At 45.4% G+C, this 17015-nt stretch overlaps 1 protein-coding gene across 1 annotated transcript in view; it reads right to left on the minus strand.

Moving 5' to 3' along the window:
• SLC5A5 (solute carrier family 5 member 5) overlaps nucleotides 1-17015 on the minus strand; it is a 74413-nt gene that overhangs the window by 15736 nt on the left and 41662 nt on the right. Inside the window, exons 12-14 of the mRNA XM_073562977.1 lie at nucleotides 16865-16951; nucleotides 4752-4945; nucleotides 1187-1290 (exon numbers count right to left, since the gene is read on the minus strand). Of these exons, the coding sequence (XP_073419078.1) occupies nucleotides 1187-1290; nucleotides 4752-4945; nucleotides 16865-16951 (385 nt within the window). The remainder of the gene's footprint in view (nucleotides 1-1186; nucleotides 1291-4751; nucleotides 4946-16864; nucleotides 16952-17015) is intronic.

Here is a 17015-nt window from a genome sequence, read left to right on the forward strand (position 1 = left end):
GCAGGACGCATGCGCATGAAGCGCAGCGCAAAAAAACGCTAGTGTGAAACTAGCCTTATAAATGCTTTTTTAAAGCATTTATGTAATTGAATTGCATTTTACAGGGATGGTTAGGGAGGGAGTTTAATCACACATAGGTGAATGCTACTGGGTTGGAGGGCATGGAGGACCTGACAGGTACCCTTTAATGTTACTTATCCACTGGTGCCCCTGCACTGCCACCTCACTTATGTAAATCCCTAAAAATAGAGGACTTTCTATTCACTGCTATCCACCCCCACGCAACGTCCACAATAATGACCCCAGACATAGGTCCTGGGGATAACTGTTGCGTTTGCTTTCGTAGGAACGGGGAAATATGACACGGAGTAAATTCTTCAAAGCTCACGTGGGTAAACCACAGCAAATACAGTTCAGAGTTAGATTCTAACATGGAATTGAGGCTTCGGTGCTTTAAGAACCTGCTCCTTTAGATGTAGTGCTTTTAAGTTGTCATAGAGGGATTCAGTCTTTCGTAGCTTTATGCAGAAGATTTTACATAGCAAAAGTATATCACGGACTGGGAGTCCGGAGGTAATTTCTCAGCTTGTCAGGCCTACCAGGGGATCTTGGAGAAAGGGTGTCCCCACATATGCTCTGCTCCCAGAGACAGCTTGACTGGGGCTGGGGGTTTCCCAGATCAGCCTGGTCTAGACTATGCAGAACTAGAATAGCCCCTCCTCTTGAAACCTCAGTTCTCATGTCAAAACTTTACATTGTATATATGGTGCTGGAACACAATAAATGATAAAAATACCAGGAAAAATACATGGATCAAATGAAAGCATGTGCCTCAAAAGTAAAAAGGGTAGCTAGAATGTGAGCTGTAGTGTACAGGATTACTCACGGTCCAGGGATATTTAAAGGGACAATGATAGCCTGGACCAGGTCACTACGCTTCTGCCTCTTTTTATTAATAAATCAGCTGCTGTTGTGATGGTATGACTCTAGCATTTGACACTGACTGGGCTCAGTGGTCATGCCGAGATCAAGTCCTGTGATTGGCTGCAGCGATCACTTGCATCATCACTGTACCCATGTCAGTGAGAGACTAAAGTGGAAGACTTTATACAGACTAAACTTTTACAGTAAAAAAAAGTTAAAGCTGAGAACCCCTGAAAAAAACCTTAAAATTCTGTCACCTTACCTGATATATAGCTGACAATAACTCCACTTATAATTGTGCTGAAGGTGCCCAAGGCACCATAATACAAATACGACAAAGAGTAGAATTCATCTGCAATGGTTGTCCTATGCAGAAAAAAAATTACATGAAAATTTAACATTAAGACTTCAGTTCTGTAAATATAGCAAGAAGCAATATCACAGCTGATGATGAAGATTACATAGCTAGTGCCACACAGTTATAATATATAAAAGAAGTGCAGAGTGGGACAGACAATTTGATGGAGGATGTAATTATTGAAGGTGGAAAAGTGAGCATGTGGTCATGATCCAGACTTGAGTTGGAGTCCTGTTTTCCCTTTTTCCCGGTCTGGTCATGAAGGGGTTAACCTTTCTCAGCCTCAGTCTGGGTTCAGGGGTGATATTTATCGCTGCTGCTTCCTGCAGGCTGTGTCGGTTATAGTTCCTGCCTAGGGCTGCTGTAGCTGGCTCTGATTGCACTGATTTGCCCTCCTGTGTTTGCTGTCTGAACCATTGTCTCTGTTTTCCCCATTCCCATTTTGACTCAGTGTTCCCCTTTAGTGTATTGACCTCCCGGTTCTGACTTGGCTTGTATCCTGACCTGCTTCTGTCTTTTGTCTTATCCACTCCTGACCGCTACTGACCTTCTCGGCTTGCCTCTGACCCTGAGTTTGTTTTTTCTGCTTTGTACTGCGCTACAGTGTGTTGCTTGACTCGGCCTGTCTGACTAATCTGCTGCCACCTGTGTGTAGCCTGGCTGCTGCATTACAAGTCTGCTCTGTTTGGGTGCAGTTCTGCGTCCACTCTACTGCCATCTAGTGGAGCCTGCACCTATCTGCATTGCAGCAGCCCTGACAGCCTGTGTCTTTAACCGCTTCCCGAACGCTTGCTGGGCGTTGTGCAGCGCCGACGTTTATCTACTGTCGGCGGTTTTGTGCCCCCCGGGACCCCCACATACCTTACAACACAGGGATCCCGGTGCACAATGCATGCTGGGACCCCCGACGTCATCGAGACCTGATTGGTTCAGGTCCTGATGACGTCAGCGTCACAGCAGCCAATGGGAGCGATCGCTGGGAAAGCTGCTTGTTTCCCGGCGATCTCACTCATTGTAACACGGCTTCTCCCTCTGATCTCACACTGACAGATGATCAGAGGTGAAGCAGCGTTACTGTGTGACTAGATTGCTGCCTGGCACAGCTGATCGCTGCCTGGCACAGCTGTGCCAGGCAGCGATCTTGTCACACAGTAACGCTGCTTCACCTCTGATCATCTGTCATTGTGAGATCAGAGGAGAAGTCGCGTTATTATGTGCTAGGCAGCGATCTTGTCACATAGTAACGCTGCTTCACCTCTGATCATCTGTCAGTGTGAGATCAGAAGACAAGTGGCGTTACTATGAGTCAGATCGCAGGGCAGCGATCTTGTCACAAAAATAAAAAAAAGTAAAGAAAAAAAAGCAGGTACACAGGTTAGGGCTAGGGCTAGGGTTAGGGTTAGGGCTAGGGCTAGGGTTAGGGTTAGGGCTAGGGTTAGGGTTAAGGTTAGGGCTAGGGTTAGGGTTAGGGCTAGGGTTAGGGCTAGGGCTGGGATTAAAGTTATGGGTGTGTTGGTGTTAGGTTTGTGGTTAGGGTTATGGTTAGGGCTGAGATTAGGGTTAGGGGTGTGTTGGGGTTAGGGTTGGAATTAGAATTGGGGGTTTCCACTGTTTAGGTACATCAGGGACTCTGTAAATGCAATATGACGCCCGCAGACCTTTCCATCAAAGTCTGCATTTCAGAACGTCACTACTTCCCTTCCGAGCCCCACCGTGTGCCCAAATAGTAGTTTTCTCCCACATATGGGGTACCAGCGTACTCAGGACAAATTGGACAAGAACTCTTAGGGTCCAATTTATCCTGTTACCCTTGTGAAAATAAAAATTGGGGGCTAAAAGATCATTTTTGTGGAAAAAAAATGATTTTTTTTATTTTCACGGCTCTACATTATAAACTTTAGTGAAACACTTGGGGGTTCAAAGTGCTCACCACACATCTAGATAAGTCCCTTGGGGGGGTCTAATTTCCAAAATGGGGTCACTTGTGGGGGGTTTCCACTGTTTAGGTACATCAGGGGCTCTCCAAATGCGACATGGCATCCGATCTCAATTCCAGCCAATTCTGCATTGAAAAAGTCAAACGGCACTCCTTCCGTTCTGAGCTCTGCCGTGTGCTCAAACAGTGGTTTAGCCCCACATACGGGGTATTGGCGTATTCTGGAGAAATTGCACAAAATATTTTGTGGTTCATTTTATCTTTTTACACTTGTGAAAATAAAAAAAAATGGTTTTGAAGTAAAATGTTTGTGAAAAAAAGTTAAATGTTTATTTTTTCCTTCCATATTCCATTCATTCATGTGAAGCACCTGAAGGGTTAATAAACTTCTTGAATGTGGTTTTGAGTACATTGAGAGGTGCAGTTTTTAGAATGGTGTCACTTTTGGGTATTTTCTGTCATATTGACCCCCCAAACTCACTTCAAATGTGAGGTGGTCCCTAAAAAAAATGGTGTTGCAAATTTTGTTGTAAAAATGAGAAATCGCTGGTCAACTTTTAACCCTTATAACTTCCTAAAAAAAAAATTATGTTTCCAAAATTGTGCAGATGTAAAGTAGACATGTGGGAAATGTTATTTATTAACTATTTTGTGCGATATCACTCTCTGATTTAAGGGCATAAAAATTAAAAGTTTGAAAATTGCAAAATTTTCTACATTTTCGCCAAAATTTGATTTTTTTAACAAATAAGCGCAGATCATATCTAAAAAATTTTACCACCATCATGAAGTACAATATGTCATGAGAAAACAATGTCAGAATCAGTAGGATCCGTTGAAGCGTTCTAGAGTTATGACCTCATAAAGTGACACTGGTCAGAATTGAAAAAATTGGCCCGGTCACGAAGGCAAAAACAGGCTCGGGTGCGAAGGGGTTAAGTTACTGTTTTTTTTAAAAAAAAAAAGAGGTTGAAAAAATTGTATTGTGGGTTAATATTATTAAAGCAATTCCAAATGTATGTAGCTTACTATTTCTGTACAATATAAACAAGCTTTTTAAAAAAATAATTTTCTTTTGTGTTAACATATTCTGAAACCTATTCCTCATATATTTCCATCATCAAACGTTCCATGGCAGTTATATATGACTGCTCCACACAGGGCAGATGCTGGTTATATTCCATAGCTGGCATCTGCCAATTGCTGCTGTTAACCTCTTAAATGCCAATGTTAATCACTGACAGCTGCATTTAAGCCGCCCCATCGGAATGGGTGTCATTCGTGCGTCCATTGCTTCTCCCCAATGCAGTCAAGTGGTGTTGATGGGTTGCTATAACAGCCGGGGGCCTAGTGATTAGCAAGTAAGCAACAGAGGTGACCCACGCCATTCTATGGCTATATGGAGTCGCATAGTTTTTTGAATAGGAGTTGATGTGCAGAATCAGAAAATGGCTACTAAACAGTATTATAATAAAGGCATAGTATTGGAATATCCCTTTAACTTTGCAAATATACTGGTAATACACCCCTCACCTTGGTAGAGGAGCTGTAATGTTTCTTGCTGTTGGTGACCCATATATGATACCTTGACTGGAGTTATAAATGGGACATTGTTCTGCGTAAGTGGGCAGTACTCCCATAACCTCTGGAGATGGTGGATAAATAGTTCCGCCAACTGCTACCCAACAGGATAGAATAAGGCCAACAACAAGGCCCGAGAACACTCCCTGAACAGAGGAAATAAGTGCAGACATCAGTTAAAAGAAATCCGATAGAAAAGAATACTTACGGTATATGCAGGATTCATAAATTCAATTATACTGTTATATTAGTGCTGTAAAAAATTGTTAGTAAAATGAAACACAGACTTGATGTCTGTTAAAACTTCCTTTTCTAGTTCAAAAAATGTTTTCATAGAAAGAAGACCATATGCTCAAACTTTGGTTCCCTGATCAATTCGAGAAGCATTCCTGATCTCCTATCATTGGAGAAATGTGACATGAATAAATCATGTTAAGATATTTGTGAGTACTGTTTCGTACTTTTTTTTGTGCTATTTCATTGTATTAAAGCTATGCCCTCACTACACAATATGGTAAAATAATAGTTATATAGATTATAAATATTGAATAACTGAATTCTAGAATCTTTTCTTCTGTCTTGAAATGAGTTAATATTTATTATGCATTGCTTACATAGCACCATTAATTCCACAGCGCTTTATAGACATTATTGGCACTGTCCCAGATGGGGCTCACAATCTAGTTTCCCTATCAGTATGTCTTTGGAATGTGGGTAGAAACCAGAGCACTAGGGGGAAACCCACAGAAACATGGGGAGAACATACAAACTCCAGACTGCAAACGTAGTTGAAATCAATGAGCTCCTTATACTTGGCCATGTTGCAGTAATGGCCTTCTGATGCACAGTCTCATTCAATGGTAAATCGTGGACCTTTCAAGGTTTCTATATGTGCCCACTGTGTCCATGAACAAGGTCCAGGAGGAACCCAAACTTTGGCCACCCTTTGCTTTGATTTCATGAATAAAACAACATCATGTTTGCCTTATTGGAGTGCAGTGTTTTAAAGAGTGAACAAGACACTCTATGCTCCACTATCCCATGGCCAACTTCTGATCACTCTCAATAGGACCTGTTGCAAATAGGTAACTTGTAGGACTATTACTGTTTATGCTGAGAAATACACGTGACACCACGCAATATCATCACTACAAGTAGTCTTACCAGTGCACTATTTGCCAAATATTCTACTGAGACTATGAATAAGTGCTTACACATAGGAAAATAATTTGGTGGACTTGATAGATGAGGTAGGTAGGAGGATCACAAGGTGCCTGGGTTGGTATTAATGATTTCCTTATCAACCACGACATATCACTCCCCTGCCTGCCAGTTACCTGCCTGCTTGACAATTCAGACAAGTGGCATTGTTGAACGACTGGTCCAAACTGCGCACCCCCCCAATGCTGCATTGCAGGAGCGCAGGGGCACTGAAGCTAGCCGGTATCAAGAGCTAGCAGTGCATTTGAGTGATACTGGACAGCTTCAAAGCAGTGCTTCAAAATACTATTGGAATGAGCTTGCTTGCATATATGTTAAGTCTTCATTGCTAAACAGAAGCAATGGCTGGTTAACAAGGCAAAGAGCCTTAAACAGTAAATTAAAAATCACTACAATTCTTGAAAACAGAGAGGATTTTTAATAGTGTGCAACTGCAAAGTTGTTGGCCTTTACAAGCACTTTCTAATTTTACCCCTATAAGAACTAGGGAATAGCCCTTTCACCCATGAGCAATATTCCATTTTTATCTCCCTTTCTTCCCAGAGCCATAAGTTTTTTTTTTATTGTTCCATCAATATGGCCATGTGAGGGCTTGCTTTTTGTGGGAAAAGTTGTACTTTTGAACAACACCATTGATTTTATCACATATGGTACTGGAAAATGGGAAAAAAAAGTGCAGTGAAATTGCAAAAAAATACCATTCTACAACTGATTTTTTTATTTATAGTAAGTGGTGAAAACTAATTCCAAAATTTGTATGAATAAAAGTTTTTGCGTTTGTCTCCATTTTCCAAGACCCGTAGCATCTCCATTTTTTGGGATCTGGGGCTGAGTGAGGGCTTATTTTTTGCGCCCTGAGCTGATGGGGTTTTTTTTTTATATCATTTTGGGGTAGATGCAATGTTTTGATTGCCTTTTATTGCATTTTATTGCATTGCTGCTGTGATCAGAAAACCAATAATTCTGGCAATTTGATTTTTTTTCTCGTTACACTGTTTACTGATCTGATTAATTTATTTTATATTGCGATAGATCGGACATTTCTGAACGCAGCGATACCAAATATGTGTATTTTTTATTATTGTTTTATTTTTAATGGGGTCATTTGAAGTTTTGTGTTTATTTTTTTGATAATTTTAAAAACTTTTTTTTTCACTTTTCACTTTATTAATAGCCCTTTTATGAGACTTGAAGCTGCAATACATAGCATGTTAAATGCCGCTGTCAGTGAATGGCAATGGCGTTTACCTGGCTAAAAGCCATGGCTGTTAGAGGCACGTGATGGCTGACTAAAACAGCCATCAAGTGTGAGGAAACATGCAAGCTTAGTGTCTGACCCCGCATCAAAGGCAGGGACACGGCCGATTACATAAATATACCATATTTTCCGGCGTATAAGACGACCACCAACTTTTCCAGTTGAAATTTAGAGTTTGTGATATACTGGCTGTATAAGACTACCCCTCTTCCAACGCACATACGATAAAAGTAAAAAAAAAGCCTCAGATTTGATTTGAATATGGTAATTTTACTTCACATGCTTATGACATGCAGGTACTATAAACGTAAGGCTGTTTGTCAGCAAACCTGTGTAATAAAACAGTGCAAGTGGATTAAACTTTTCCTAATTCATTCTCAGGCTATGTGCACACATTGTGGATTCTGCTGTGGATCCGCAGCGTTTCTGGCCCTGTGGGTCCGCAGCAGTTTCTGCTGCGTTGTACAGTACCATTCTTTGCAATGGTAAAACCAAAACCGCTGTGCACATGCTGCGGATTTTTCCACGCGGATTTGCTGCGGGTTACAATCCGCGGCATGTCAATTCTTTGTGTGGATTCCGCTGTGGTTTCACACCTTCACCATTGTGAGGTGTGAAACCGCAGGGCTAAACCACAGGCTAATCCACAGGTAAACCGCAGGTATTTTGACCTGCAGATTTACCAGCGGATTTTTCAAAAAACACGCGGAAAAATCCACAGCACTTCCAACTACGTGTGCACATAGCCTAAAGCTGAAAGGAAGGATAAGACAATAACCAGGTTTTGCTGGCGTGACAGTTTCACTTTTAAAAAAACAACCTCCTGTTTGTCATCTGATATCATAACTACATCAATGACATTTGTAAGGCAGTCATCGTACGGATCAAATCTCGTGTCAGATGGTGTGGTCTCAGCTTCAGCTTCCTCTTCATCTTGCCACAAGTAGTCGTCCTCCATACCATCTAATGAATTCGATATGCCACACTTCTAGAAAGACTTGATTACTGTTTCTGCATCAATATCATTCCAGTCTTTTATGCACAAAACATCCAACTGTGGGGCACGCATGTTTCCTCCTTTTGTGAATGACTTTTCGCCGCTAACCATTCATTCATTCCACCGTTCTCGAAAGCGATCTATAAATGGCTTGTTTAGGCACACATCCAGTGGCTGTACCAACGATGTCAATCCTGCAGGAATAACTACCGCATGTGTGTTTAGTCTTGCAAGCCTTTGCTTGGTGGTGGAGTTAAATGAGCCCTGAACATATCCCACACCGGTAGACTACATTTTTGAATAAGTCCACCTGGTCGCCTGCTCCATACATCATCAAGCCATAGCTTTACCCCTTAGGGTAAGTGCACACGTTGCGGATGGTGCTGCGGATTTTTCTGTGTGGATTTGGCAAAATCCGCAGGTAAGAAGACCTGTGGTTTATCTTCGGATTAGCCTGCAGGTTTCCCCTGCGGTTTGACACCTGTACAATGGAGCAGGTGTAAAACCGCTGCGGATTCCGCACAAAGAAGTGACATGCTGCGGATTTGAAACCGCAGCAAATCCGCGCGGAAAATTCTGCACCGTGTGCACTGTGGATTTCATTTTCCATAGAAAATAAAGGTACTGTACAACGCAGCAGAAACTTGTGTGCACACTTTGCGGATTCTGCTGCGGATCCGCAGTGGATTTGGCCCTGCGGATCTGCAGCAGTTTCTGCTGCGGTGTACAGTACCATTTAAGGCAATGCAAAATGAAAAACACAGTGCTCACGGTGTGGAATTTTCCGTGCAGATTTGCTGCGAGTTTAAATCCGCAGCATATCACTTCTTTGTGCGGATTCCACTGCGGTTTGGCACCTGCTCTATGACAGGTGTCAAACCGCAAGGGAACAACTGCAGGCTAATCCGCAGGAAATCCGCAGATAAACCGCAGGTCTTTTGACCTGCGGATTTAGACAAATCCGTGAGGACAATTCCGCAGCAGAATCTGCAACGTGTGCACACACCCTTATTCATCCATCCAGCCTTTTTCATTCACATGTACAAAACAAGCAACAGGGAACTTGAGTTTCGGCATTGTTTTTCTTTTAAAAATAATCATTGGTCTCAGTTTGGCGACATCAGCTGTGCATCCTAATACAACTGTAAAACTGGACTTCTCATGCCCTGTTTTAATTTAAATTGTTTTTTCACCTTTTTGATGGACAGTTTTATTTCCAACCATATCAAAATTCATTGGAGTCTCATCCATATTTCCAATACTACTTAACATAAAGCCATGTTTAGTGCGCTGTTGCTGTGATCTGGGTAAGATTTGGCCCACTGAACTGCAAACAAACATATTTTATTTTGGTCACTACATAACCGTTTTGGTGATGCTCATTCACCAAGTCTCCTACATGTTTTTCGAGTTCTGGCCAATGTGGGGTGCCTCTTCTAAATGCACACTTACCCCTTGGCATACTCTTCATTGCTTTTTCATTTGCTTTCCAGTCCCGAACCAACTTTTCTGTTACTCCAGCAGTGCAGTTATTATGTTCAATGGCAAAGTTTACAACTTTAAGTTTGAAACTGGCTTCATATTTCTTTCTTCTTGCTGGTGGAGCCATGATGGGGTTTTGACTGTTGGACATTTGCATACTGTACTGTATGTACTGGTGCTATACTGTATGAATAGGTACAGATACTGGTGATGTACGGTATGTGGTACCCAGTAAACAACAACCAGCCAATCACGGCAAGCGATGTACCTTACAGGCAATTGGTTGTTTGTTGTATACAAATCCTGCTTGGATTGGTCAGCTCTCTCTGCCTGCCCAGCCCTCCCTATCTCCAAGACTATCATAGCGGTAGCGCATCCCTCAGGCCTGCCCTTGTATCCTATTACCAGTATCTCCTTCTCTGCCTCTCAGATCTCGCTCCTGAGGACTGCAGTGAAAAGGTGAGGGGGCACCTCACTGGGAAGGTGGCCCGCCCTTGTATCCTTTTACCTCCTTCTCTGCCTCTCAGGTCTTGCTTCTGTTGGCTGCAGTGAAGCGGTGCAGGTGTACATGTGAGAGATCTGAGGGGCAGAGAAGAAGGTAATAAGATACAAGGTCAGACGGGTGAAAGAGGCATGTTTTACTGGGCAGAGCGCCGCTCCCCCTCTTTTTTCCATACCCCAGGTGTCCCGGACGCCTGCAGCTTGCTTCACTTACACCTTCCTGGTGAGGCGCACCCCTCACCTCGTCATCGCGTCATCGGGACTACTGCCCCACCATATGCTGTGACCACAGATTGTTCTGCACCCGCCCTATAAAACGACACCCGGCTTATAAGATGACCCAAGACTTTTGAGGAGATTTTCAGTGGTTAAAAAATCATCTTATACACCGGAAAATATGGTAAGTCATGAGTCGTGAAGGGGTTTAATGTATATGCAGCGCCGGCATCACCCCCTAGTGCACCCGGGCAAGTGTCGAGGCCCTGAGCAAGCGCAAGGAGGGGGGACTTGCTGTCAGGGACACCGGCACACTATGGGGACCGCGAGTCAGGGGAGCCCGGTGCCAGCACCACAGGTTGATTGCCTCCATCCCACGCCGCATTTATGCAGTAATTGATGCAAAAGGAGCCCCAACCAAGTATTGAGTTCATTTCAATAGGCCAACATTTCGGATTTTAAAATCATTTTTCAAGCTGGTGTTATAAAGTATTCTAATTTACTGAGAAAATGACTTTTGGGAATTCATTGGCTATAAGCTATAATCATCAACATTAACAGAAAAAAACACTTGAAATAGATCACTGTGTTTGTAATGACTCTATATAATATGAGTTTCACTTTTTGTATTGAAAAACTGAAATAACTTAACGTTTTGATAATATTCTAATTTTATGAGAAGCACCTGCATTGTTATGTATGGATCATTATGTGAGGCCCATTATTCTGTACGACGCAATATATGGGGCCCAATATGTGAGGCTCATTATATTGTATGTTGGTCTATGTAGTGCCCATAATACTGTATGGAGGACTATGTGATGCCCATAATACTGTATGAAAGACTCTATGATGCCCATAATATATTATGGATGACTAATGGTGCCCTTAATGCTGTATGAAGGACTATGTGGTGCCCATAATACAGTATTGAGGACTAATGGTGCCCATAATACTGTATGGAGGACTATGTGGTGCCCTTAATACTGTATGAAGCACTATGTGGTGCCCAAAATACTGTATGGAGGACTATGTGGTGCCCATAATACTGTATGGAGGACAATGTGGTGCCCATAATACTGTATGGAGGACTATGTGGTGCCCATAATACAGTATTTAGGACTAATGGTGCCCATAATACTGTATAGAGGACTAATGGTACCCATAATACTGTATGGAGGACTATGTGGTGCCCATAATACTGTATGGAGGACTATGTGGTGCCCATAATACTTTATGTAGCACTATGTGGTGCCCATAATACTGTATGGAGGACTATGTGGTGCCCATAATACTGTATGGAGGACTATACTGTCAGGTCTAAAATAAAAACTTTTCAATCCCTCCAGGGCGTGCATGCATTGTGCACTGCGAGAATTCGCCAGTTCCTGAGCTATTGTGGAATTTACAATAGATATGACTCATGTAATGAAAGAAGTTATTGAAATCTTTGGCATTGTACTATATCTATATTTCTTATCTGTGGATCATGAATCGTGGTATGTGTTAAAGGGACCCACTGAGACTCTTTTGCCCGGGGCCCACAAAAACCTGGAGCCAGCCCTGAGTTTTTGAGCTGTGAAACAGCCTATAGTTTCATAGTTTTTAAGGCTGAAGGTAGACACAAATCTAATATGTTGATCCAGAGGAATGCAAAAAAAACCATGAGGCAGATGCTAATTGCTCCATATTAGGGGAGCAATTGCTTTCCCACTCCACATATGGCAATCAGACTAGTTCTCTGGATTAACGTCTCATCATAGAATCTAGTAATGCCTGGAATATATGGGTCGCCCTCACACCCAGGGCTGTGGGGTACTGGGTACCGGGCCCAATGAGCTTCAATAGGAGATGTCACAGCAGCTGTGACCCGGCCCGTGGCCCTGGGCGCCCATTGTAAAAGGGGTTGTTTCAGTGTGCTTATGCTGATGAAAGTTTATAAGTGATTCGTGACGCCACCTGTGGTGCTCGGCAATGAAGATGTAAGCCGACGCTGCAAACAGATCCTCTGGGACAGATGGTGTGGTGCAGCAGTGATGTTATAGCCCTCCACAGGCAAGGCTGTAGTCCCAGGGCAGAGTAGGTGATGTGACACGTAGATGGTGTAGTGTCAGGTGTAAGGGATGCAGCAGTGCTGGGCAGGTTGGTGCAGGAATAAGTGGTGGACACCAGGGCATTTAGTTCCAAAGCTTTACTCACAGTCTGTTGTACAAACAGGTGCCTGCCTCCGTGCCGTGTCCTCCGGGTCAGGGACTCAGTCAACCTCCAGGCCAGATGGAATACTCCTTTCCAACACTCCGCCAACATGTGCCTTTCTGAGCATCTCCTCTTATAGCGCCTTTAAATGAAGTACTCCTAGTACTGAGTTACACTGGAGTTCCTCCTGTCCGATGTTCTTATGAACTCTTCTTGTACGGCAGACAGCTGTAGCCTGCTTCGGGGACTTCTTGCTACTAAGTCCCGGCTCACTATCCAGTTGCTGTTGTGCCCCCAAGTCTTGTGTGGGAATAAAGTGGTCACTACTTCTATTCCTCCAGTGTCTGCTGCAGGACCATTAGTATCCATACAACCTCGGGGACCGGGCCCCGGCCTTGCGCTTGGAACTTCTAGGAAGGCTTCCCTTCTAACCCACATCCTCTGTTGCCTTTTACTCCTCACGTTCCGTACTAATCTCTCTTTCTATGGAGAATCAGGCTTTCAGTCTATGTTGCTCTCTCTCTATGTAAAACCAAGAGAAAGCACCTAAAGAGGTGCAAACTATGTACATTATCAGTTCCGGATCACTCAGCGTCCATGATCTCCACAGTTCAAAGGTAATAGAAGAATGCTGCCAATAAAACTGGGCAACAACGGGATCAACAAATAAACATCATAATCAAAAATAGAAAAAAATAGAAAAGCTGGAAACTTGCTAATACCCTCCTGGGCAACAAAAGTTAGTTCAGATCAACATTATAGTTAGTTATCCCCTCCTGGGTTTCTGGAAGCTGGTTGCTTGGGCTGCTTCCAGGGGAGATGCTCTGGGTGTCCACCAGATGCGATTGCAGTGGTTGAAGATGCTGCCTGAGGTACAGCAGGGGTGGTGACTTGTACCCAGGGATGCTGGATTGGTAGATTGGCTTACGGGCGTGGGTACCAGCACAGTTTTGGTGATCACGGTGGGAGGTACCGGGGAAGTGCAGACCTTTTCCTTCCTGAAGGTGGCGAGGAAATCCTCTGGTATCCTGCATACGTTTAAAGCGTACCAGCCACGGAGCCCTTCATGCCGTGTAAAAGTCACCTACTCCCCCGGTTGCAGGTCTCGAGCAGGGTGTCCTTTCCGGAGATGGGATTCCACATCTCTCTGGCTAAAGAACAGGTCGGAGATCCGTGTAGGGTCGGCGATGAAACCGAACCCCCGCTCATGGTTCACATTAAGGACCTGGCCCCATCCTGCCGAATCCCGGGACCCATAGTGACTAGCACGGGCTTTCTCCTTGCGGTCCAGATCAGGGCCCAGCTCAGCCAACCTCCGCTGTTCTCTCTCCCGCTGCTCGACTGCCAGCGGGCGGATGGTCTCCCGGCATTGGGCACTCGTTTCCTCATCCTCTTCCCGGGACCGGCCCCTGCCCACTGTGGACCGTGGCACCACTGTCACGGGTTCAGGTGTTCCCCCGGGGACTGATATCCCGGTCCCAAACCAAGTCCAGCACCACCTGTCCGACTGCCATGGCCGGCGGGCACCCAGTGGCTTCTCTAACTTCAGGGCCGACGGCCATACCTGGTGCCTCCTGTCAGTGTTGCGGTTCCGGTGCAGGCCTGAGACGGTGGGCAGCTGCAGGGGTGTCCACAGGGGTAGTGGTGGTAGTTGTCCGGTCCACGGGGGTCTCCGGTGGGACCTGCGCGGCCGTGTCAGGTCCAGGCGGGAGCTCCTCTTCCTCCGCTTCAGCTCCCTCTGCCTCACACAGCAGCGGTGGTAACGGAGAGATTGCAGGGGACGCTGCCGATGGTATTGCAGCGGTCACAGGCTCTACAGGGTTTGCCTGGGGAAGATCCGGTGCAGCGACGGCGGGTACCCGGTGACTGGGGTTCCTCGGGTGTAGGCCCCTCCAGGGCAGGCTGCCACTTCTTCCTCCAGAGCGCCTCCTGCTTCAGCCGCAGTTCATGAGTCAACAGGGCAATCTCCTGCTCCAGCTGTTGACAGTCCATCCTGGAAGCCGGGTCGGAGCCTTCAGCCATGGCGCCGGGGAGATTCAACTCAACCCCCTCACGCTCCGCAGGCCTCCTCCTTTCTCCTTCCAATATGGTGTTCTGGCGTTCTTCTTCCCTCCACTGGCTTCCGCTCCTCCTTCTGGGGGCGGCGTCTTCTTCCAACTCCTCCATACTAAGCCAGTATACAAACCCGTCGGGGGGTGGGCCATGTTGCTGTCGCATAGAAGTTCAGACAGGGGAGGCCCAGGACAGTTCGCTGTCTTTTCTTAGGACCACCCAGGCTGTCACGCCCTTCTTCAGCGTGCCGGCGGCCGTTTTTAACATTCATCTCACAGTCAATCAAATTAGGTCTTCTGCACATTTCCAACAGTTTTAAGTCCAACAGATCTCAGGCACATAGAACCCGATGGCATCGGGTCTCATCATCCTGTTCGTGATGCCAAAAATGGGTCTCCCTCACACCCAGGGCTGTTTGGTACTCAGTACCGGGCCCGATGAGCTTCAATAGGAGTTGTCACGGCAGCTGTGACCCGGCCCGGCATCGGGTCTCGTCATCCTGTTCGTGATGCCAAAAATGGGCCACCCCGTGCCAGGGCTGTGGGGTACTCGGTACCGGGCCCGATGAGCTTCAGTGGGAGATGTCACGACAGCTGGGACCCGGCCCGTGGCCCTAGGCGCCCATTGTAAAAGGGGGTTGTTGCAGTGTGCTTATGGTGATGAAAGTTTATGTGTTTCCTGACGCCACCTGTGGTGTTTGGCAATGGAGATGTAAGCCGACGCTGCAGACAGATCCTCTGGGACAGATGGGGTGGTGCAGCAATGATGTTATAGCCCTCCACAGGCAGGGCTGTAGTCCCAGGGCAGTGTAGGTGAAGTGACACTTGGATGATGCAGTGTCAGGCACAAGGGATGTAGCAGTGCTGGGCGGGTTGGCGCAGGAATGAGTGGAGGACACCAGGGCATGTAGTTCCAAAGCCTTACTCACAGTCTGTTGTACAAACAGGTGCCTGCCTCCGTGCCGTGTCCTCCGGGTCAGGGACTCAGTCAACCTCCAGGCCAGATGGAATACTCCTTTCCAACACTCCGCCAACATGTGCCTTTCTGAACGTCTCCTCTTATAGCGCCTTTAAATGAAGTACTCCTAGTACTGAGTTACACTGGAGTTCCTCCTGTCCGATGTTCTTATGAACTCTACTTGTACGGCAGACAGCTGTAGCCTGCTTTGGGGACTTCTTGCTACTAAGTCCCGGCTCACTATCCAGTTGCTGTTGTGCCCCCAAGTCTTGTGTGGGAATAAAGTGGTCACTGCTTCTATTCCTCCGGTGTCTGCTGCAGGACCATTAGTATCCATACAACCTCGGGGACCGGGCCCCAGCCTTGCACTTGGAACTTCTAACCCACTTCTCTTCTAACCCACATTTTGTTCCCTTTTACTCCTCACGTTCCGTACTAATCTCTCTTTCTATGGAGAATCAGGCTTTCAGTCTATGTTGCTCTCTCTCTCTTCCTTTCCCGTGCCAGCAGACCCAGGTCACTGGGATCTGCTGCAGCACTTCCATCCATCTATCCCTCTCTCCAGGGATCTTCTTCTCTCCAACTCTCGAACCAACTGACCTCTCATCCTAAACTCTTCCCGCTCCTTGTAATGTAATCTAACTCCACCCACCTCCCAGCACGTTTCGTGTTCCAAGCAGGGAGCCACCAATGGGTGCTTTGCTACACTACTTTGTGGTGTGGGGTGCAGGTGTTGGAGCGTGGTCAGGAGTCTCCACCTTACCAGGATGGTGGGATACCACACCTCAGGAGGAGGTGCAGTACCTCTGTGGCGACTGAGCCTCAGGGGCGCCACATATATTTTTCAAGAAAGGCATCCAGACCCTATGGAAAGTTTAGTTATATAACTGCACAACTCTAGCATCATAAAAGGGGTCATCATGTCCCATGTTGTTACTTAATATGTGGAAATGTCCTGCAGTCCAGTTACATGTCTATTCATTTATCATATCTAAGCTTCACAATTTAGTATATGCCATCACACGTGCATACTTAAAATGTAGAGCACTGCAGGAAGTATGCGTATGCTACTTCCTGGGTACGATTATAAAGAATAATATAATCACAGTCCACACCCAAACATATTTAAATTGGTTTTCTGTATTTTTTTTTTACATATGTCAATTTACATAATGTAGAACGTACCGGAGTGTTGCATGACGAAGTGAACATTCCTAGTATAAAGGCCCCGAGCAATGGGCCACTGATCACACCCATCACTGTAAATGAGCCCTGTATAAGAGAAACAGTCACAATCATAAATCATTGGGTCGCGAATAATACTATTCTTTAGCCC

The sequence above is a fragment of the Dendrobates tinctorius genome, unplaced genomic scaffold (genome assembly GCF_039654945.1).
Source record: "Dendrobates tinctorius isolate UK_male_01 unplaced genomic scaffold, ASM3965494v1 ptg000374l, whole genome shotgun sequence".
NCBI classification, from domain to species: Eukaryota; Metazoa; Chordata; class Amphibia; order Anura; family Dendrobatidae; genus Dendrobates; species Dendrobates tinctorius.